General features: G+C 52.5%; 1 protein-coding gene across 1 annotated transcript in view; it reads right to left on the bottom strand.

Annotated features, from left to right (window-relative positions):
• The window catches only part of cntnap1 (contactin associated protein 1), a 70,676-nt gene extending 53,984 nt beyond the window's left edge, over positions 1-16,692 (bottom strand). The window contains exon 1 of the mRNA XM_038779774.1: positions 16,644-16,692. Coding sequence (XP_038635702.1) covers positions 16,644-16,692 — 49 coding nt within the window. The remainder of the gene's footprint in view (positions 1-16,643) is intronic.
• Between the last annotated feature and the right edge of the window lie 7,778 nt (positions 16,693-24,470).

Raw genomic sequence — 24,470 nt, 5'->3', positions numbered from 1 at the left:
CCCAGCCAGCTACTCGGTGCTGCTCCAGCCAGTTACTCTGCTGCAAAGCCAGTATCTGCTGCCCCAGCCAGCTACTCTGCTGCCCCAGCCAGCTGTTACTCTGCTGCCCCAGCAGCTACTCAGCTGCCCCCAGCCAGCTACTCGGCTGCTTCAGCCAGTCACTCTGCTGCACCAGCAATACTCAATAACACCAGCCAGTACTCTGCTGCCCAGCCAGTTACTCTGCTGCCCAGCCAGGTTACCTGCTGCCCCAGCAGTTACTCGGCGTCTCAGCCAGTACCCCAGCCAGCTACTCTGCTGCCCCAGCCAGTAATCTGCTGCCCCAGCCAGTTACTCGGCTGCCCCAGCCAGCTACTCAGCTGCCCCAGCCAGTACTCTGCTGCCCAGCCAGTTACTCTGCTGCCCCAGCCAGTTACTCTGCTGCCCAGCCAGTTACTCTGCTGCCCCAGCCAGTTACTCAGCTGCCCAGCCAGTACTCTGCTGCCCCAGCCAGTTACTCGGCTGCCCAGCCAGGTACTCTGCTGCCCCAGCCAGTTACTCTGCTGCCCCAGCCAGTCACTCTGCTGCCCAGCCAGTACTGCTGCTGCCCAAGCCAGTTACTCTGCTGCCCCAGCCAGCTACTCAGCTGCCCCCAGCCAGTTACTCTGCTGCCCCAGCCAGTTACTCTGCTGCCCCAGCCAGTTACTCTGCTGCCCCAGCCAGTTACTCTGCTGCCCCAGCCAGTACTCTGCTGCCCCAGCCAGTTACTCTGCTGCCCCAGCCAGTTACTCTGCTGCCCCAGCCAGTTACTCTGCTGCCCCAGCCAGCTACTCAGCTGCCCCAGCCAGTTACTCTGCTGCCCCAGCCAGCTACTCTGCTGCCCCAGCCAGTTACTCTGCTGCCCCAGCCAGCTACTCAGCTGCCCCAGCCAGCTACTCAGCTGCCCCAGCCAGCTACTCTGCTGCCCCAGCCAGTTACTCTGCTGCCCCAGCCAGTTACTCTGCTGCCCCAGCCAGTTACTCTGCTGCCCCAGCCAGCTACTCAGCTGCCCCAGCCAGCTACTCAGCTGCCCCAGCCAGCTACTCTGCTGCCCCAGCCAGTTACTCTGCTGCCAAAGCCAGTTACTCTGCTGCCCCAGCCAGCTACTCAGCTGCCCCAGCCAGTTACTCTGCTGCCCCAGCCAGTTACTCTGCTGCCCCAGCCAGTTACTCTGCTGCCCCAGCCAGCTACTCAGCTGCCCCAGCCAGTTACTCGGCTGCCCCAGCCAGTTACTCTGCTGCCCCAGCCAGTTACTCTGCTGCCCCAGCCAGTTACTCTGCTGCCCCAGCCAGTTACTCTGCTGCTCCAGCCAGTTACTCTGCTGCCCCAGCCAGTTACTCTGCTGCCCCAGCCAGTTACTCTGCTGCCCCAGCCAGCTACTCGGCTGCTCCAGCCAGCTACTGCGCTGCTCCAGCCTGCCATTTCTGTGGCCAAAGCCAGAACCCGCGGCAACACTGCCCAGCCCGTAACGCGACCTGCAGCAGCTGCGGGCGAAAAGGTCACTATGCCAGAGTGTGTTTGGCGAAGAAAGCCCCAGCCTCTAACCCTCCCACGGCTCAAAGCACTCGTTCTCTGAATTCACAGGCCCGCAGGCCCCAAAATACTGTAGCCCGTATGCCGACTCCGCCCCCACCGGACATGTGCGACTCATGGGGGCGGCCATCTTGGCAATCCTCCTCCATGCGGCCGGCCATGTGCGACTCATGGGGGCAGCCATCTTGGGATCCATCCCCTTCAAACTCAAACTCACCTCGACGACTACGAACTCAGAGGGCAGTCATCACGGGGCCACTCCAGCTCAGCTGATCGAGCCGCCGACTACCCGCAACTCAGCGCAGTCACCCTGGATCAATCCCGCCCCAAGCACTTACGAAGTTCGATGGCGGAGGTCCAGATCAACGGGTACAGCACGCCATGCCTCTTTGACTCTGGGAGCACGAAGAGCTTTATACATCCAGAACTGGTAAGATGCTGTTCGGTTTCTATTTTTCCGGTGAGCCAAACTATCGCCCTCGCTTCGGGCTCCCACTCAGTCCAAATCCAAGGATGCACCGTCGCTACGCTCACAATTCGAGGCGCTAGTTATTCGAAATTTAAACTTTATGTCCAGCCCGACCTCTGTGCGCCACTCTTATTAGGCCTGGATTTCCAGTGCAACCTCAAGAGCCTCACCCTCAGCTTCGGCGGGCCCCTGCCCCCACTCACTATCTGCAGCCTAGCCATGCTGCGCACCATCCCCCCTCCGCTCTTCGCCAATCTCACTCCAGATTGCAAACCAGTAGCTACTCGCAGCAGGCGATACAGCCTACAGGATAGGGTCTTTATCTGATCGGAGGTCCGAAGGCTGCTCAGTGAGGGGATTATAGAGGCCAGTAATAGTCCCTGGAGAGTTCAGGTGGTGGTCGTCAAGACCGGGGAAAAATTTTGCATGGTCGTCGACTATAGCCAGACCATAAATAGCTTTACGCTCCTCGACGCGTATCCCCTCCCCAGAATTGCAGACATGGTTAACCAGATCGCCCAATATCGGCGCTTTTCCACGGTGGATCTGAAGTCTGCATACCACCAGCTCCCAATCCGCCCGGAGGACCGCCACTACACGGCGTTCGAAGCCGATGGCCGCCTCTTCCATTTCCTCCGGGTCCCTTTCGGCGTCACTAACGGGGTTTCGGTGTTCCAACGAGCAATGGACCGAATGGTGGACCAGTACGGGCTGCGGGCCACGTTTCCGTATCTGGACGATGTTACCATCTGCGGCTATGACCAGCAGGACCACGACGCCAACCTCCACCGTTTTCTCCAGACGGCTCAGAAATTAAATCTCACTTATAACAAGGAGAAATGCGTTTTCCGCACAAACAGACTGGCCATCCTCGGCTACGTCGTGGAGAACGGAGTCCTGGGCCCAGACCCGGACCGCATGAACCTCTTAGAACCTTAGGACCTCTTAGAACTCCCCCTGCCTCATTGCCCCAAGGCCCTCAAACGGTGCTTGGGGTTCTTCTCATACTACGCCCAGTGGGTCCCTCAATATGCGGACAAAGCCCGCCCACTCTTTAAGGCCACACGATTTCCCCTGTCAGCTGAGGCGCGCCAGGCCTTCAGCTGCATCAAGGAGGATATTGCCAAAGCAGCCATGCGGGCGGTGGATGAATCCACTCCCTTTCAGGTTGAGAGCGACGCCTCAGAGGTAGCTCTAGCAGCCACTTTAAATCAGGCAGGGAGACCCGTTGCATTTTTCTCCCGTACCCTATCCGCTTCAGAACTCCGACACTCCTCAGTCGAGAAAGAAGCACAAGCCATTGTGGAGGCTGTTCGTCACTGGAGGCACTACCTCGCAGGTAGGAGGTTCACCCTCATCACCGACCAACGATCGGTTGCCTTTATGTTTGACAACTCGCAAAGGGGCATAAAATCCTTCGGTGGAGGATCGAACTCTCCACCTATAGTTACGATATTAAATATCGACCGGGGAAGCTCAACTTCACCCTGTTCGGTTTCCCCAGCTACGTGCACAGCGACCGGGGTTCGTCCTTTATGAGCGACGAGCTGCATCAGTACCTGCTCGACAAGGGCATCGCCTCGAGCAGGACTACCAGCTACAACCCCAGGGGGAACGGGCAGGTGGAGAGGGAGAACGCGACGGTCTGGAAGACCGTCCTACTGACCCTCCGGCCTAGAAAACTCCAAGTCTCCCAATGGCAAGAAGTCCTCCCAGACGCGCTCCATGCAATCAGATCCCTCCTCTGTACAGCTACAAATCAAACCCCTCAAGAGCGACTCTTCATTTTCTCTAGGGGCACTACCACGGGAGTCTCACTTCCGGCGTTGCTGAGGACACCAGGCCCGGCCCTCCTGAGGAAGCATGTCAGGGGGCACAAAACTGACCCCCTTGTTGAAAAGGTGCGCCTCCTCCATTCCAACCCCCAGTACGCATTCGTGGAGTTCCCAGACAGTTGCCAGGACACAGTATCCCTTTGGGACCTGGCACCTGCTGGATCCAGCCCCCCCACCCCCACTGAGGAACCCCTTACCCCGTTCCCTATGCTGCTGCCCCCTCGCGCCCCCGATTCCGCAAGCTCACCCCACCGGTTCCACACGCCAGCACCAGCCCGCCCCCAGTCTCCGGTCGAGCCAGAGGTGTATAAAGTCCGGACGAGACCCGCCCCGGAGTCTGCCATCGTACCCCAGCTCTCCGCAAGAGGCTGCAACCCCGGTGCTTCACAGATCGAAAAGAACAATTCCTCCACCGGACAGACTAACTCTGTGAGCCACCACCCCCGCTGGACTCGATTTTGTTTACAGGGGGTGTATGTGGTGAATGTGATTCACACCGGATTATAATCTGTATATACATGTGTCTATATTGTAAGTGCAGTTGCACTACCTGACCACCAGGGGGAGTAGCTCTGGGAATGCTCGAGAATTGTACTAGGCTTCTCCCTTGGCTCCGCCCAGGACTCCTCCCCCTAGAGCTGCTGTATAAAGATCAGTGCCACATGGTCAGCCGGCCAATTCACCGAAAGTTCAACGGCTAACAGGCTGGCTCTGTTGTGAGTATATTAAAACCGCTATTCTAATCCTACAAGCACGTGTCCGTAGAATTGTTGGTTCCAACAGTCGGTCGATGAGGAACAGATTCCGCCATTTCTTCTCCAGTCACTGTCACCACCTATATTTGTTTCATCTACAGATCAGCCTCCATTTCGAGGGAAAAGATTTTCAGACTCAAATCTCTTCCTCATTTTTGCAGCATTTGTAAATGGATCTGAAGAGCTGGACGAGGAGCTCAGGCGAAACCTGTCGTCATTATACAGACTCTCAGGGCGGGATTCTCCGGGGCCTCAGCCGCCTGTTTCTTGGTGGCTTGCAGCGCGCCATGCACCGGTGGCGGGGTCCTCTCTTCCTGCTGCTTGTCGATGGGATTTTCCATTGAAGCCGTCCCACCACGAGGAAACCCACGGACCCGGGCTGCCAGCAGGGGGAGCCCAACAGCCGCAGAATTCTGGCCTCAGTTTATCTGGGACTGACTGTTCTGAAGGTGCGCAGGCCAATGATATGTCCACCAAAAGTAAACGTTGTTTTACTATCACTGCTCCCACCGAGTGCAGCCACTTGGTTAGAGATTAATGAAAATCTTGCATTGAGCTCCATGGACAGAGTGACTGTTCTGGTTCAGAATCTAGACCCTGGGATCAAATCAAGTCCCAATCCCATACTGTGTTGGAAACAGATACCGGATACGATATTTAAAGGAATGTCCATGGAGTACATTCCTCGTCCAATTAGGGCAGTGGCTGGGTTCCTGATGCTGGAGGGGCAATAGGAGATGGCCAGTACTGAGATGCAGCAGTTTACTGACACAGGTAAAGGAGAATGAAATGGACTCACAGTATTATCAAAATATTTAAAATTAAAAATATCCACAGTTCGCAGATTGCCGTTTTGGCAGATGATGCAAAGAGCCTGATTGGCAACTGTAAAATTTCAGTCATTGAGGGGGGGGTGGGGGGGGGGGGGGCTTTAATAGATCCTTTAATTGCCTTAAATGGTGATCAACTGCTTGTAGGTGGGTATCCCTGTCCATCCCAATTCGCTCTGTATGAAAAGAGTCAGTGGTGCGACTGTTGGTTCACCTGCCTCCAGTCCCTTCCCCATCCTCCAGTCCCTTCCCCATCCTCCAGTACCTTCCCCATCCTCCAGTCCCTTCCCCATTGCCCACCTGCCTCCAGTCCCTTCCCCATTGCCCACCTGCCTCCAGTACCTTCCCCACTGCCCACCTGCCTCCAGTCCCTTCCCCATTGCCCACCTGCCTCCAGTACCTTCCCCATCCTCCAGTACCTTCCCCATCAACCACTGAAAGTTCAGCCCAACTCAGCATATCAGAGGATGAAAATGAGTCATGTGCCGGACATCAGAGCACAATCTAGCGGACACAGACATACAGCAAGTGAACAACCACTGTCAGAGTCTCCTTTTATATATCTTAGTGCACACGTCTGATTCTAATTGAGAATAGTTTAGAATTGAGGCCTTCATTCCTTGGTTTCCTGTCTAGTCAGAATCCCAGTCAATTTTCTTTATCAAGTCAACCCTCCTGAAACCTGGGACCAGCATTCAATCAGGGTCAGGACAGGGAGATTACAACAATCAGTGATGCACGATCAATTGCACAAAGACTCAGATTGGGTACAACTGTGGCTTTATTGCAGTCAGATGCGTGGCCTCCTGCTGCAGCTGGTGAAATGGCAGATCAATGGAGGACACGCATATTTATACTCCTCCTACTGGGCGGAGCCAGCCGGCAGGGGCTACCAGCGAACCTGTAGTACAGGTTCTACCTTACATCCCCAATACAGGTGTACACAGTGATTCACCACATTCACCCCCTGTTAAAAATGAGTCCAGCGGGGATGGTGTGGAACTATATACAGTGTTGAGAATTATGTACAGTGTCTTAGAAAATGAGTGTGTAAGGGAAAAAAATGTCTATTTTGACGGTCCGGTGCCCGTCAGAGGTTCAGTCGATCCGGTGCTTTGCCGATTCGCTGGGAGCGACGTAACGGTGGCGGCGATGTCGGTGCTGGCGGTGCTGGTGCTGGCCTGCAGTGAGATGACTCCGGGAGCGTGCCGAAATCTTTTTCGTCCTCTTGCGTGGGCAGGGGAAGGAGGGGTGGACCTGGTGGGGTTAATGTTGGGAGCGCCGGGGGAGGGGAGGATGGCGCCTGGGCGGGGAAGTGTGTTTGGCTGGAACCTGACGGTGCCAGGTCCCTGAGGGTGAAAGTATCTTGGCAGCCGTCGGGGAACTCCGCGTAGGCATACTGGGGGTTGGCGCGGAGCAAGTGTACCCTGTCCACCAACAGGTCCGCCTTGAGGAGTCGGACGTGCCTACGGAGCAGGACCTGTCCTTGAGCTGCGAGCCAAGTCGGGAGCGACACCCCGGATGTGGACTTCCTGGGGAAGGTAAAAGCACTTTCATGGGGTGTGTTATTCGTCGTGGTGCACAGTAGTGACCGGATGGAGTGCAGTGCATCAGGGAGGACCTGCTGCCAGCGAGCGGCTGGGAGGTTCCTGGACCGTAGGGCCAGCTGGACGGCCCTCCATACCGTCCCGTTCTCCCTCTCTCCCTGCCCGTTTCCCCGGGTGTTGTAGCTGGTCGTCCTGCTGGAGGCGATACCCCTGCTGAGCAGGAACTGACGCAGCTCATCGCTCATGAATGAGGATCCCCTGTCGCTGTGGATGTGGGCGGGGAAACCGAACAGAGCGAATATGGAATCGAGGGCCTTGATGACGGTGGCAGACGTCATATCCGTGCATGGGATGGCGAATGGAAACCTGGAGAATTCATCGACCACACTGAGAATATATGTGTTGCGGTTGGGGGTGGGGCCCTTTGAAGTCCACGCTGAGGCATTCAAACGGGCGGGAAGCCTTCCCCAGGCATGCACGATCCGGCCGGTAGAAGTGCGGCTTGCACTCCGCACAGACCTGGCAGTTCCTGGTGATTGTCCGTACTTCCTCGACGGAGTAGGGCAGGTTGTGAGGCTTGACAAGGTGGTACAGTCGTGTGAACCCCGGGTGACAAAGGCTGTCGTGCAGGGCACGGAATTGGTCTACTTGTGCGCTGGCACATGTACCTCGGGAGAGGGCGTCTGGGAGCTCGTTGAGCTTGCTGGGGCGATACAAGATCTCGTAATTATAGGTGGAGAGCTCGATTCTCCACCTCAAGATTTTATCGATTTTGATCTTGCCCCGCTGTGTGTTATTGAACATGAAGGCAACCGACCGTTGGTCAGTGAGGAGAGTGAATCTCCTGCCGGCCAGGTAATGCCTCCAATGCCGCACAGCTTCAACGATGGCTTGGGCCTCTCTTTCGACAGATGAGTGCCGAATTTCAGACGCATGAAAAGAATGCCACGGGTCTGCCTGGCTGGTTTAGAGTGGCGGCAAGGGCGACATCTGAAGCGTCGCTTTCTACTTGAAAGGCAGCGTCTCGTCTACTGCGTGCATCCCGACCTTGGCTATATCGGCTCTAATACGGGCGAAGGCATGTTGTGCCTCGGCCGTGAGGGGAATTTGAGTGGACTGTATGAGTGGGCAGGCCTTGTCCGCATAGTTTGGGACCCACTGGACGTAGTACGAAAAGAACCCCAGGCAGCGTTTGAGGGCCATGGGGCAGTGGGGGAGGGGGAGCTCCATGAGGGGGCGCATGCGGGCCCCAGAACTCCGTGTTGGACTACGTAGCCGAGGATGGCTAAGTGGGTCGTGCTGAACACACACTTCTGTTTATTATACCTAAGGTTGAGGAGAGTGGCGGTGCAGAGGAATTTAGCGAGGTTGGCATCGTGGTCCTGCTGATCATGGCTGCAGATGGTGACATTATCTAAGTATGGAAACGTGGCCCGCAATCCATACCGGTCGATCATTCGGTCCATCTCCCTTTGGAAGATCGAGACCCCATTAGTGATGCCAAAGGGAACCCTAAGAAAGTGATAGAGGCGGCCGTCCGCCTCGAAGGCAGTGTATGGACGGTCCAATTTACGGATGGGGAGCTGGTGGTAGGCGGATTTCAGGTCAATTGTTGAGAAGACCCGGTACTGTGCAATCTGATTGACCATATCAGATATGCGGGGGAGGGGGTACGCGTCGAGCTGCGTGTACCGGTTGATGGTCTGGCTGTAGTCAATGACCATCCTGTGTTTCTCCCCAGTTTTAACCATTACCACCTGGGCTCCCCAGGGGCTGTTGCTGGCCTCGATGATACCTTCCCAAAGCAGCCGCTGGACCTCAGACCTGATGAAGGCCTTGTCCTGGGCGCTGTACCATCTGCTCCTGGTGGCAACGGGTTTGCAATCCAAAGTTAGATTGGCAAAGAGGGAGCGGGGGTCAACCTTGAGAGTCGTGAGGCCGCAAATGGTGAGTGGAGGTAGGGGCCCGCCGAATTTGAGGGGGAGGCTCTGGAGATTGCACTGGAAATCCAGGCCCAGCAATAGTGCAGCGCAGAGGTTGGGGAGGATGTAGAGATGTGAAATGGCAGATCAGTGGAGGTCATGCATATTTATACAGCTCCTAGTGAGCGGAGCCAGCCAGCAGGGGCTACAGGTCCTACACTACATCCCCTAATACAGCTGTACACAGTGGTTAATCACAATCATAGAACATAGAACAGTACAGCACAGAACAGGCCCTTCGGCCCTCGATGTTGTGCCGAGCAATGATCACCCTACTCAAACCCACGTAACCCGTATACCCGTAACCCAACAATCCCCCCATTAACCTTACACTACGGGCAATTTAGCATGGCCAATCCACCTAACCCGCACATCTTTGGACTGTGGGAGGAAACCGGAGCACCCGGAGGAAACCCACGCACACACGGGGAGGACGTGCAGACTCCACACAGATAGTGACCCAGCCGGGAATCGAACCTGGGACCCTGGAGCTGTGAAGCATTGATGCTAACCACCATGCTACCGTGAGGCCCCATCAGTTCAAGGAAGATCAGAGAGATTCAGGCCAAAGGGAATTATGGTTACATCAGGGAAAATTGGGGGAGGGAATTCAGGTCAAAGACTGAGGGTTAGGTCAAGGAAAGTCAGGGGGATGGTCAAGTTGGGGTGATTGGGGTCAGTTGAAAAAGGACAGCCAAATTCAGCGAAGATCCAGTTGGGGATTCAGATCAGGCAGGGGTGTTGGAGAGTCAGGTTGAGGAAGATGAGGGACGGGGTCAGTTCAGGTCAAATTGGGAGGGATTGGGTGTCAGATCAGGTGGAGTCAGGGGTTAGGTGGGTGGGTTGGGTGGGGGTGGGGTGCAGTCAAGTGTCTACGCAGGCCAATACTGCACAGGTAGATTATTTCTCATTGAATTGAAGCTGCTTCAGATTAATGCTGCTAATTGCAGCATAGCACCTGCATTTGTTCTCTCTTTAACTGATTGATCTTTATCTGTTGTTTGTGCAGCTCAGTAAAGGTTATCAACTCTTATCAATTGGTTGTAGATGAGTCTGTGTGGGTGTTCACTTCTGTTCAACTACCTGTTCTCCAAACAGAAAGATTCAGGTTCTGATTAAGCAAACCACACACACGGGCCACAGAAATCAGCAACTTTAATAAACTTTAAATTGGCATAATAAAGAATAATTTAAAAAAACTTAAACAAGTTAAAGTGAAGTGAATCCATTGCCACATCTGGAGGAGAGTTGGGGAAATAGTTGATCTGATATTATTAGGTCTTGATTGCGAGAATGTTTTCATTCGTTCACTGATTGTCATCTTTATCATTTATTACCCAATACAAAGATTTCTCCACTTCTCAACAGCCAGTACGTTTGCATTTGTTTATATTTTTAAAGAAATATTTAAACTTCACAGTTGTCTGTGAATGGCTTCAATGCAGGTTTGGGACAAAAAAAGAGGGGAAAGCGGAATGGTAATTTCCTGGCTGACGAGTTGCTACTTTGGGCTCAGTTGATGGGATTCTGCCTGCAAATTGGGTTCAACATTGCTCAAATTTTCCACTCAAGTGAATTTGCTTTTGACTGATTACAAAATCGGCAACGAACCAACACAATCAGCAGTCAAATGTTTCTCTTTTCCATTTAAAAAAAAATCCTAAATATATTTTTTAATGACGCAACAACAAAACTTTTATTTATATAACACCTTTGACATTATAAAAGGTTCCAAGGTGCTGCCCAGGACTCAATGGGCCGAATGGCCTCCTTCTGTAAATTCTATAATACAACACAAAATACGACACCCAGTCACACAAGGACATATTTGGTGAGATGAACAAAATCTTTGGCAAAGGAGTAGGTTTTGAGGAGCCTCTTAAAGGAGGAAGATGAGTTAAAGAGACAGAGATTTAGGGGGAATTCCAGAACTTGGATCATGCTGAAGGCATGGGCCCTAAAGCACAAACAAATAAAATTAGGGATTCTCAAGAGAGCTGAATTAGATGAGCACAGGTAAGAATAAAGGGATTAAGGGTTATGGTGTTTGAGCCGGAAAGTGGAGCTGAGTCCACAAAAGATCAGCCATGATCTCATTGAATGGCGGAGCAGGCTCGAGGGGCCAGATGGCCTACTCCTGCTCCTAGTTCTTATGTAAATCATAGAATTAATTTACAGCGCAGAAGGAGGCCATTCGGCCCATCGAGTATCCACCAGCCCTTGGAAAGGGTATCCTACTTACGCCTACACCTCCACCCTAACCCCATAGTCCAGTAACCCCACCTTTGGGTGACAGTGGAGACCTGTTGGAAGAGAATTGTGTGTTGAACCATGTGAAAGAGTGTAGACAGGTCAGAAAGCACAAGAAGGACAATTCATCTTTGTCACAGTCACAAAGGATCTGATTTCAGAGCCATTTTGATACTGTGGGGTTGGAGCAGCAACCCGATTGGAGGAATTCAAACATGGAGCTCTGGGGAAAATAGGCATTGATTTTGATGACACAACACATTCAAGGACTTTGGAGAAGAATGGGAGGTTAAAGATGGGGTTTGCAAAAATTATGGTAGATATTTTGAGGAGAGGGTGACCGATTTAGAGAAGAGACAACACGTGAAAAGATCACATTGTTAACGATATTGGGTAATACAGAGGCCAGGAGGGGAAATGACTTTATTTAATTATTGGGCTGAAACCACCAGTTGAGTTTTAAAAGGTCTGAAACAGATTTCCAGAGACTTAAAGCAACAGCTGATAAGACGACTGAACCTTATACATTCTGTCAAAATCCCCAAATCCCGACAGGGAAACTATTCTCAATCTCCCCACAGGGCTCGCAGAGTACCAGCTTCCTAGGTAAGGGGGGGGGGAGGGAACGGGACCACCTCAGCTGGGGCTCGTTAGAACCAAGCAGAAAAGCCGGCCCGAGGAGGGACCGGCGTGTTGGTTATCCCAACGAGGATTGTGATTGTAGACAGTTACTGTCATGGGCAGCTTATTGTTAAAAGTAAAATAAATCCTTTCCTTCCTTCCACTGGCTTCATTGATCATTCGACATTCTAAAGCCATTCAAATGGAGTCAGCCTGTGGTGGTTAGCACTACTGCCTCACAATGCCAAGGACCCGGGTTTGAATCCTGGCTCTGGGTCGCTGTCCGTGTCTGCGAGGGTCTCACTCCCACAACCCAAAGATGTGCAGGGTAGGTAGATTGGCCGCGCTAAATTACCCCTTAATTGGAAAGAAATGAATTGGGTACACTAAATTAAAAAACAAAATGGAGTCAGCCTGTCTTTTAAAAAATAAATTTAGAGGTTTTTTTTTCCATTTAAGGGGCAATTTAGCGTGGCCAATCCACCTACCCTGCACATTTTTGGGTTGTGGGGGTTAAATCCACGCAGACATGGGGAGAATGTGCAAACAGGGGCTGGTTTAGCACAGGGCTAAATCGCTGGCTTTGAAAGCAGACCAAGGCAGGCCAGCAGCACGGTTCAATTCCTGTACCAGCCTCCCCGAACAGGCACCGGAATATGGCGTCTAGGGGCTTTTCACAGTAACTTCATTTGAAGCCTACTTGTGACAATAAGTGATTTTCATTTCATTTTCATTTCAACTCAACACAGACAGTGACCTGGGGCCAGGATCGAACCTGGGTCCTTAGCGCCATAGGCAGCAGTGCTAACCACTGTGCCACCATGCCGCTTGAGGCAGCCTGTCTGAAGAATTTATTTAGATAATCCCCTCAGGGGAACAAGCCATTAGACACTTTGGACAAGGATCTATGCTGAGAAAGGAACTCGTCCAGTCACAATCCAATCATGTCAAACCATGGATCTGGAATCCACTTTCTATGACTATGTTTTGGTAACATGGGGGACAGGGAGCATGTCGAGGGGAGGCCAGAGCATTCTGGTCCATTGAGGCGATTGCTTCCCCCCCGAAGATCGAAGGTGGGAATTTCCACTGTTCCCCACCCTCAGTCATTGGGCGCCCACCAGCATTAATTGGGGAATGGGCAGAATTCCAGTCCAAGGCCCTGTCGACCCCACCGGAAAATCACATCCGGGTCAGGGTGAGCAAGATCCCTGAAGGAATCCACTCCGTGCCAATTTACACTCCTCCACCCACCCCCACCCCACCTGATCGTAATAATGACCAATAGTTTAGTGGGAGTCCAGGGAGAAGGAGATGGGTTTCAAGACAAGATGAGCTTAGAGGCAGCTGATCAGATGAACAAAGAACAAAGAACAAAGAAAATTACAGCACAGGAACAGGCCCTTCGGCCCTCCCAGCCTGCGCCGATCCAGATCCTTTATCTAAACCTGTCTCCTATTTTCCAAGGTCTACTTCCCTCTGTTCCCGCCCATTCATATACCTGTCTAGATGCTTCTTAAATGATGCTATTGTGCCCGCCTCTACCACCTCCGCTGGCAAAGCGTTCCAGGCACCCACCACCCTCTGCGTAAAAAACTTTCCACGCACATCTCCCTTGAACTTTCCCCCTCTCACCTTGAAATCATGACCCCTTGTAACTGACACCCCCCACTCTTGGGAAAAGCTTGTTGCTGTCCACCCTGTCCATACCTCTCATAATTTCGTAGACCTCAATCAGGTCCCCCCTCAACCTCCGTCTTTCCAACGAAAACAATCCTAATCTACTCAACCTTTCTTCATAGCTAGCACCCTCCGTACCAGGCAACATCCTGGTGAACCTCCTCTGCACCCTCTCCAAGGCATCCACATCCTTCTGGTAATGTGGCGACCAGAACTGCACGCAGTATTCCAAATGTGGCCGAACCAAAGTCCTGTACAACTGTAACATGACCTGCCAACTCTTGTACTCAATACCCCGTCCGATGAAGGCAAGCATGCTGTATGCCTTCTTGACCACTCTATCAACCTGCGTTGCCACCTTCAGGGTACAATGGACCTGAACTCCCAGATCTCTCTGCACATCAATTTTCCCCAAGACCCTTCCATTGACCATATAGTCCGCTCTTGAATTTGATCTTCCAAAATGCATCACCTCGCATTTGCCTGGATTGAACTCCATCTGCCATTTCTCTGCCCAACACTCCAATCTATCTATATTTTGTTGTATTCTCTGACAGTCCTCCTCGCTATCTGCAACTCCACCAATCTTAGTATCATCTGCAAACTTGCTAATCAGACCACCTATACCTTCCTCCAGGTCATTTATGTAGATCACAAACAACAGTGGTCCGAGCACGGATCCCTGTGGAACACCACTAGTCACCCTTCTCCATTTTGAGACACTCCCTTCCACCACTACTCTCTGTCTCCTGTTGCCCAGCCAGTTCTTTAGCCATCTAGCCAGTACACCCTGAACCCCATACGACTTCACTTTTCCCATCAACATGGGAAACCTTATCAAACGCCTTACTAAAGTCCATGTATACGACATCTACAGCCCTTCCCTCATCAATTAACTTTGTCACTTCCTCAAAGAATTCTATTAGGTTTGTAAGACATGACCTTCCCTGCACAAAACCATGCTGCCTATCACTGATAAGTCTATTTTCTTCCAGATGTGAATAGATCCTATCCCTCAGTATCTTCTCCAACAGTTTGCCTACCACTAACGTCAAGCTCACAGGTCTATAATTCCCTGGATTATCCCTGCTACCCTTCTTAAACAAAGTGACAACATTAGCAATTCTCCAGTCCGCCGGGACCTCACCCGTGCTCAAGGATGCTGCAAAGATATCTGTTAAGGCCCCAGCTATTTCGATCCTCGCTTCCCTCAGTAACCTGGGATAGATCCCATCCGGTCCTGGGGACTTGTCCACCTTAATGTCTTTTAAAATACCCAAAACTTCCCCCTTCCGTATGACAACTTGACCGAGAGTATTTAAACATCCATCCCTAGCCTCAACATCCGTCTTGTCCCTCTCCTTTGTGAATACCGATGCAAAGTACTCATTAAGAATCTCACCCATTTCCTCTGAGTCCACGCATAAATTCCCTCTTTTGTCTTTAAGTGGGCCAATCCTTTCTCTAGTTACCCTCTTGCTCCTTACATACGAATAAAATGCTTTGGGATTTTCCTTATCCCTGTTAGCCAAAGATATTTCATGACCCCTTTTAGCCCTCTTTATTGCGCGTTTGAGATTCGTCCTACTTTCCCGATATTCCTCCAAAGCTTCATCAGTTTTGAGTTGCCTCGATCCTATGTATGCTTCCTTTTTCATCTTAGCTAGTCTCACAATTTCACCCATCATCCATGGTTCCCTAATCTTGCCATTTCTATCTTTCATTTTCACAGGAACATGTCTGTCCTGCACTCTAATCAACCTTTCCTTAAAAGACTTCCACATTTCAAATGTGGATTTACCCTTAAACAGCTGCTCCCAATCCACATTCCCTAGCTCCTGCCGAATTTTGTTATACTCTGCCTTTCCCCAATTTAGTACTCTTCCTTTCGGACCCCTCTTGTCCTTGTCCATGAGTATTCTAAAACTTACGGAATTGTGATCGCTATTCCCAAAGTAATCACCGACTGAAACATCAACCACCTGGCCGGGATCATTCCCCAATACCAGGTCCAGTATGGCCCCTTCCCGAGTTGGACTATTTACATACTGCTCTAAATAACTCTCCTGGATGCTCCTTACAAACTCTGCTCCATCTACGCCTCCAACACTACACGAATCCCATTCAATGTTGGGGAAGTTAAAATCTCCCATCCAACCACCCTATTGCTCCTACATTTTTCTATAATCTGTCTGCATATTTGTACCTCTACTTCATGCTCGCTTTTGGGAGGCCTGTAGTAAAGTCCCAACAATGTTACTGCATCCTTCCTATTTCTCAGCTCCACCCATATTGCCTCAGTGCTCGAATCCTCCATCGTGCCCTCCTTAATCACAGCTGTGATATCATCTCTGACTAGTATTGCAACTCCTCCGCCCCTTCTACCTCCCTCTCTATCCCTCCTGAAGCATCTATACCCTGGGATATTCAGTTGCCAGTCCTGCCCTTCCCTCAACCAAGTCTCAGTAATACCAATAACATCATATTCCCAGGTACTGATCCAAGCCCTAAATTCATCTGCCTTACCTGCTACACTTCTCGCATTAAAACAAATGCACCTCAGACCACCTTTGCGTTCATCATCTCTTCCCTGTCTACTCTTCCCCTTAGTCACATTGAGTTTATTGTCTCGTATCTTACTGGCTTTAATTGCTGCTTCTTTACTGACCTCTAACTTCCTAATCTGGCTCCCATCCCCCTGCCACATTAGTTTAAAACCTCCCCAACAGTGTTAGCAAAAGCACCCCCTTAGGACATTGGTTCCAGTCCTGCCCAGGTGTAGACCATCCGGTTTGTAATGGTCCCACCGCCCCCAGAACCGGTTCCAATGTCCCAAAAATCTGAACCCCTCCCTCCTGCACCATCTCTCAAGCCACGTATTCATTCTGACTATTCTTGAAGTTCTACTCTGACTGTCCCGTGGCACTGGTAGCAATCCTGAGATTACTACCAGTTACTAGATGGTCTTGATGTTCATGACAAAGAAGTCCATGAGCTCCTGCACTAACATTCAAAGGTGAGAATGGAGGAGATGGGAGAGGGGTTTGCAGTAGAGATAAGAAGCTATGGGTAATCTTGCCATTTTTGGGTAACTAGCAGAGCAGGACCCTTATAGAGTTTTACGTGGTCCAGCCAGGCCTGGTGGTGAATGGTTAAACCAGTTGTCCGCCATATTCTTTCAAGTCTGCGTTCCTTGGATTTCAGGGAGTAGTTTTGGGGACTGTACCAGGGAAACAGCCACGGTGAGGGAAGTTTTTATTGAAGTCTGAAAGAGGGCCGGTAACCTTTTCTTACCTGAAGAGCCTTTTAAAAAAAATAGTTTGAAATAAAAACTATTGGGAACCACAAAATGAGAACTTGGCGTTTCTAAAGCAAATACTCACACAGATATTTGTCAAGTATCTTTGATCGAACAAGAATTTGCACCTAACAGAACACATCAAAATTAAAATAAACCAAACTCTGAATTATTGCATTTTTGAATTATTTTTTTTAACAGAAAAGCCATCTTCAAAATAAACTTTAACTTAAGATGCATATAATTAAGACCATTTGTTCAGATATTGACTGTCGTAATAAGGAAATACTTTCCAACAGCTTCTAAAAGTAGATTGAAAATAATTTATGATGTCATCTGTGTTAGGAACAACAATGATTGCTATCACAAAACCTGTTCCTCAAAACAAAGACATTATCTATAACCATGATGTACCCTAAACCACTCAAAAACATTTCTTTGTTACACAAAACAAAAGCAAGCTACTGGAAATACTCAATGGGTATAGCAGCCCCCTCGAGAGAGAGAAAAGGAGTTAACCTGAATCAGGGTCCACCATCCAGTGCCCTTGTTCAGCTCGCGTGAGAGCGCGACGAGGCCGGTGAATAGCAGGAGAGGCCGAAAACGATAACCGCGCTGGGGTTAAACAGTTTGCGATGCAAACGGCCAGTCGCGGAGGTGAAATCGGGATCTTGCCGTAACGTGGCAAGAAACTAATTATCACCACTTAAGTCCCATTTTTCATACAATTTAAAAAAAATTTCGAGTACCCAATTAATTTTTTTCCAATTAGGGGTAATTTAGCGTGGCCAATCCACCTAGCCTGCACATCTTTGGGCTGTGGGGGTGAAACCCACGCAGACACGGGGAGAATGTGCAAACTCCACACGGGCAGTGACCCAGAGCCGGGATCGAACCTGGGACCTCGGCGCCGTGAGGCAGCAGAGCTAACCGCTGCACTACCATGCTGCCCTGATTTCCATACAATTAACAGGAGACACCCCACATGTATTTACACTGCGTATTTATGTATAACCTATGCTTTTTCATGTATGGAATGATCTGTCTGGACCGATCGCAGAACAACACTTTTCACTGTACCTCAGTACGCGTGACAATAAATCAAATCCAATCTAATGGCCTCCCCAGCATGTGCTAACGCTGGCCCTGATTAATACTCCTTTCAAAAAATGTGAATCTGACAGACGGGCTGCTGTGGGATTCCGAGGAGGGGAACGGTCATCTTCGCTCACAGGCAGTGAGCTCGTGAGGGGGGTCCACCCTCGGTTGGGGTGGTCCGCTATTGGGGGTGGGGGTGTCGAGGCTTGGGGGGGCTCCGCTGGGGGGGGAGGGGCAACCGTGCGCAGCTCCGCAATGCCAACCTCTGGATCTTGTGTACCTGTTCTGGGGGCAACCTTAGTTCCTGCCTGTCTGCCCCACCGACCGCCCATAACCCCCACTGCCACAGGCCTCTGGCCTTGCGACTGAAGCTATTGCTAATAGGAAATTGGCAATCGTGGTTAACATAGAACATAGAACATAGAACATTACAGCGCAGTACGGGCCCTTCGGCCCTCGATGTGGCGCCGACCTGTGAAACCATCTGAAGCCTATCTGACCTACACTATTCCATTTTCATCCATATGTCTATCCAGTGACCACTTAAATGCCCTTAAAGTTGGCGAGTCTACTACTGTTGCAGGCAGGGCGTTCCACACCCCTACTACTCTCTGAGTAAAGAAACTGCCTCTGACATCTGTCCTATATCTACCACCCCTCAATTTAAAGCTATGTCCCCTCGTGTTGGTCATCACCATCCGAGGAAAAAGACTCTCACTGTCCACCCTATCTAACCCTCTGACTATCTTATATGTCTCTATTAAGTCACCTCTCAGCCTTCTCCTCTCTAACGAAAACAACCTCAAGTCCCTGAGCCTTTCCTCGTAAGACCTTCCCTCCATACCAGGCAACATCCTAGTAAATCTCCTCTGAACCCTTTCCAAAGCTTCCACATCCTTCCTATAATGTGGTGACCAGAACTGCACGCAGTACTCCAGGAGCGGCCGCACCAGAGTTATGTACAGCTGCAGCATGACCTTGTGGTTCCGAAACTCAATCCCCCTACTGATAAAGGCTAGCACACCATATGCCTTCTTAACAGCCCTATTAACCTGGGTGGCAACTTTCAGGGATTTATGTACCTGGATGCCGAGATCTCTCTGTTCATCTACACTACCAAGAATCTTGCCATTAGCCCAGTACTCTGCATTCCTATTACTCCTTCCAAAGTGAACCACCTCACACTCGAGATGTGTTAAGTGTGCACTTAACACACCTCGAGTGGATTACCGTGGGTGGGCAGGCCATGTAACATGTGGGAGTCATTGCCAATCAGACCTCAATGGATGGTCACTCTCCCAGGTCACTCTGCCGAGTCACTGCTGGAGGCAACACCATGGACACAATGGCCAACATCCCAACCCCCAGGGGCTGGGCTCCAGTACCAGGACATGCCCCTATCTAGAGGGTGGGTGAGTGCACCGGGGAGGGGGTTAGCCCTGGTCCAGGTAATGTCATGTGCAGGTGTCAAGGATAGAGGGTCTGGGGTCTGGTGAAGAGGGGCCCCCATTGCGGCTGGTTGTGGATGGGCAGGGCGTTCCAGGTTGGGGGGGGGGGTGGAAATCAATGGGGAATGGAGGATCCCAGGGTGGGAGCCACCGCTGTTCGTCAGTCTCACACCCTCTCCCAGTTCCTTAGATACTGAAAGGTATGGACGATATTTTGGACCCTATGCAACAGGCCTCCAGTGCTGCTGCTCGGCCGGGCGGCCAGATGCCAGAGACTGCGGCAGCAGCAATGTCTGCAGATGCTCGAGGCAGCGGCCCATGTGCTGGACCCCGCCCCACACCCTGAGGACCCAGGCCGCCAATCAGGCCAGGGAGGGTCCTGTTATATCACTAAATTGTAATATAAATATTACTCTTTTGTCTTGCCGAGCTGTATTGAATTGAATAGTCAAAGTCTTCCAGATGATGAGAAAATGTTCATTGAGTAATATGTAACAAACTAGTGAGTTCTTTCACTTTAATACTTTGACTAGTAAAACAAATAAGTAAGTTTAGATTAAACTAACAATTATGATAATACACTACACTCTGATCTGCTCACGTCTTCACTCTGGCTGTTCTCCACACACATACTAACTAAAGAAAGAGTGGGAAACTCCTTGTATAGCTCCTGTTAGTGTTGCCATCTAGTGGCCATCTGTCTGTACTGACTTTGCATTAACTGAACATGTATTAACACATACAGAGATCACTACAGGACCCAGAGGGGGAGGCCCGCGACAGCCCAGGTGTACAGGTGTCACTGGTTGTTTGAACAACTGACGGACAGCGAGTGCCGCAGGAGGCTCCGCCTCAACAAGGAGATGGCACGGCACCTGTGCCATGTCGTTGCGGACTTGGCACCACGTGGAGGAGGGGGACACCGGCTCCCGTTCAAGGTCACCGCAGCTCTGAATGTTTACACCTAGGGATCATTCCAGAGCCAAGATCTATGTGGCCACAGATGAGACCTCGCAGGCCACAGGAGTACCCGACAGGTCACGGTGCCCTGTTTGCCCGGGTGGCAAACTATATCAACTTTGACATAGGCCAAGCCCAACAAGATTCAAAAGGATTCTCCGCCATCGCCGGGATGCGCAGGTCCAGGGGCTGGTAGACGTTCACAGGAAGGGGTTCCACACCCTGAACATACAGCACATGTGTGATCACCACATGAACATTTTGCACGTATGTGCCCACTTCCCATGGAGGTACATCCTGAGGCAGTCGGTCACTCCAGGATGGGCAGCCGGTTCCTGGGAGATAAGTGGCATCCGCTGAGGACCTGGGTAATGATGCCAGTACGGAGGCTGGATACCGATGTGGGGTGACGTGCTGGAGGTGGAGGATGAGGAACATGTGGCCACCTCCAAGGAGAAGCCACCAGACCAGCTGGGACCGGAGGTTGATCCCGGGGAGGTCACAGTCGGGGGCAGGAGGGTGATGATAACCCGCAGAGAGCTGGGCGCTGGTACTCCTCAATCTAGGCCTAGTCTGACTGCCTGTCTGCAGAGTCCTCGCTCATACCCATCACCTGCATGCTGTGTGCCCGGGGAGGGGGGGTGGGGAGTGACCCCCATGCCTGGAGAGATGGGGTAAGGGTTCAGAGGTCAGCCCACATTGCAGAAGAAAGTGACAGAAGGCGGTATACTGATTGTGGCAAATGGTTTTTAATGTATCTCACGTATGTGTCCACCACCCTCTCACTCCCCCACCCCTCCCCCCAACACACACTCCTCCCCTTACCCCCTACCCACCTCTCCACCACCCCCCCCCCCCCCCCCCCCCCCCGAGAGCCCTCAGTGATCCTCGCTGTGCTTGGCCTTCCCAGCTCTACCGCTACGTTTAGACGTGTACCCAGGATGTGCATCTGAGGGACACATAAGCTGCTTATATTGTCCTGTGGTCCTTGATGCCCCTGGCGGGCGACCTCTGGGGCTCTGGGGCTGGAGGGCCCCGGCTCACTTGATGGTGGCACAGTTGAGCCGCCCGGTCCCGTGCGCTGACTGTGGGACACAGAGCTGTCAGTGGAGTGGAACCCAGGGGAGCTGATGGCCACAGTCACCACGCTATGAGATGAGGTCTGGGTTGGCGCCCAGCACCCCCTCCTCCCAGTCAGTGCCCATAGGGCCGTAGGGTTCACCTCAGGATGGTGGGGAAGCTGGTTCGAGGTCCGGGTGCCCTGCATCATCTGCTCTGCCAACCCTGGCTCCCCGATATGTGCACCATCGTGTCGACACCCTCAGTGACTGCAACACGCTTGGCAGTGTCTCGGTCATGCCTGTCCGAGAGCGGAACATGTCCTGCAGAACCCCATCAACGTCGGTCTGGTACTGGGTCACATCCCCCAGTGAGTCGGACATTCTGCCGAGACCCTCAGCCATGGCCATCACCGACTGAGCGACGCCTTGGACACCTTCCCTAATGGCGCTAATGTTGTGCACCAGACTCTCCACTGCGGTCCCCACCCTCACAGTGTTGGCCTCAGTGCCACTCATTGCCAGCACCATGTCCTGCACCTGTAGCCTCTGGGACTCCTCCAAGCGGGTATGGATCTGCTGGAGTGTCGCTGACATCTCCCTCGGAATGTCCCGGCTGCTCCCTGTCATCTCCATCAGCTCCGGGTAACCCTGTACCACAGGCTCAGCCTCAGGCTGGGACCCAGCTGGGTCCTGGGATCCAGCAGCCCTCCAGCTGCTGTCTCACCCGGGGGGTTCCTGCCTCCACCTGATGTACATCAGCAGCTGTGTGGTGCCCCAGAAGCCTGTCCACTAACATGTCCCACCGAGGTGTGTATATTTGTGCTGGTGGAGGGTAGGGGTGACAGCTGTGACTCTCTGATTGTGACATCTTGGGAGCTCACCTCTGAGGTGTTCTCATGGAAGGCAGGAGAGGGGGCCGCCCGGGAGGACTGGCACAGTCGGCTGGAGGACCTGCAGGAGAATGGACATGTGGTCAGTGGGAGAGATGGGTCAGTCAGTCAGCCAATAACTACTCACGTGTGACAGTCCATCGGGGTGGAGCCCAGTGAACCCTCACCTATTTGACGTGTGCCGACCTCCACATTGGTGACCGCTCTGTCCCTGGCTTCCCCCATCACCTCCAAGGCCCGTTCCTTGAGGGTGGTGAGGATTCTGATGCCGGGTGCCCCACTGTCCATCTGGGCCCTCATCTGACAGTCTGGGACACAGAGAGGGCATCGTTAACCGCATGCGTGGTTCACCGCGGGCGGGCGGGAGGGACGTTCTGGGTGTGGGTTCAGGGGGGTGGTCGGGGAGGCTGCTTTGGGTGGCGGGGAAGAAGGTTTCGGGGCGGGGCATGGGTTGGCCAGGGCACGGCACAGTGCCAGGTGCAGTCTCATGGGGAGAGGTTGCCAACCTCCCTGTGTGGCCCTTGTAGGTTGTTGACCTTCTTACGGGCACTGGGTGTGGGTCCTCCTGGTCACACTGCCCGAGCTGATGGCTGCTTCCACTTCCACCCAGGCACTAGCCGCCCAGTGGCTGACACTCTGGGGCCCTCAGGGGAACAGGAAATTTCTCTGGAGACCCCGGCACAACTCCCAACTCCCCCCCCCCTCCAACCAAGCCCCAAAGCACAATGAAAGAGCCCCCAAGCCAACCCCACCGCACAACACCCACTCAGGGCACCCCTGGCCTGATCACCGCTGCGTGAAAAATGCTTGGTGTGTTGACCACCAGGTTTCCCGTGACCTCTGCTGAATATGAGCTTCCCGGTAACAGGGCAGGGATTCCCCTTAATGAAGGGAGCCTGAGCAGTATAAAAACCCCGAGGGAGAACCGCGGGAGAAGCCTTCGCGGAGAGGAGTAGTCTACTTTCCTATTGGTCACTCTGCGGATTCCACACTGGCGACGAGGGTTAAGTGGAGCTGCTATCGCACCAATCGCTGCAAACTGGGACCACTTTTCAAAGGGCAGGCAGCAGCTTTACAGGCGGCAGACATGCCACATAAGGGGAACTGGAGCCACTCGATACAGGTACTGGTTACTGGGGAAATACACTGAACGAATGCCATAATCAGTGATGACAGCAGATGGTCATCCTGCCCACGGCTTGCGGAGGGGCCACACACAATATAATTAAATGTCTGGCCTACCCCGAATCACCGGATACGTGTCTTTTGCAACCTCACTGGCTTTAGTTGAAGAACCTTTAGTCACCATTGAATTACAGTTGGTTTTGGGGGAATGTCAATGGGTTCTTTAATCAACCTAATTGACAACCTGCCATCTGTGGTCAAGAATTCCACATCAGTGCCTTTCATTTTTCAATAATCTTTATTATTGTCACAAGTAGGTTTACATTAACACAGCAATGAAGTTACTGTGAAAATCCCCTCGTCGCCACATTCCGGCCGCTGTTCGGGTCACAGAGGGAGAATCCAGAGGCCGGGATTCTCTCTTCCCTAATTCCCCGCACCGGCAGGAAAACCGGCGCCAACAACTTCGGCGTCAACGGGCCCCCAGGTGAGGAATTCTCACCTGTCTCGGGGGCTAGATGGACGGCGGAGGGGTCAGCGCCGCTCCAGCCGGTGCCGAAGGGAATTTGTGAGTTCGCACATGCGCTGAGGGGCCGGCGTGATCTAGCGCGTGCGCGTAACTCTTCTCCGCACCGGCCATGGCGGAGCCCTACAGGGGCCGGTGTGGAAGGAGGGACTGCCCCCACGGAGCAGGCCCACATGTAGATCGGTGGGCCCCAATCGCACGCCAGGCCACCGTGGGCCCCCCCCCCCCAGGTCAGATCCCCCCGCGCCCCCTGATGACCGCCCCCACCGACTTACCTGCCAAGTCCCGCCGTGTGGGACCAGACGTAACCCACGCCAGCGGGACTGGCCTAAAACGGACGGCTGCTCGGCCCATCGGAGACCGGGGTGGCGTGAATCCTTCCCCCGCCCAAATAACCGCGCCGGAGAATACAGCAGCTGGCGTCGCCGCCTCCCCGGAGATTCTGCAAACTGGCGGGGCGTCGGTGAATCCCGCCCAAATTGTCCAATTCACCTAACAGCACGTCTTTCGGGACTTGTGGGAGGAAACCGGAGCATCCGGAGGA

This window comes from Scyliorhinus canicula, chromosome 19 (genome assembly GCF_902713615.1).
Source record: "Scyliorhinus canicula chromosome 19, sScyCan1.1, whole genome shotgun sequence".
In the NCBI taxonomy this organism is placed as follows: Eukaryota; Metazoa; Chordata; class Chondrichthyes; order Carcharhiniformes; family Scyliorhinidae; genus Scyliorhinus; species Scyliorhinus canicula.
Note: the sequence above shows the minus strand (reverse complement) of the source record. Positions and strands in the feature narration are given on the sequence as shown.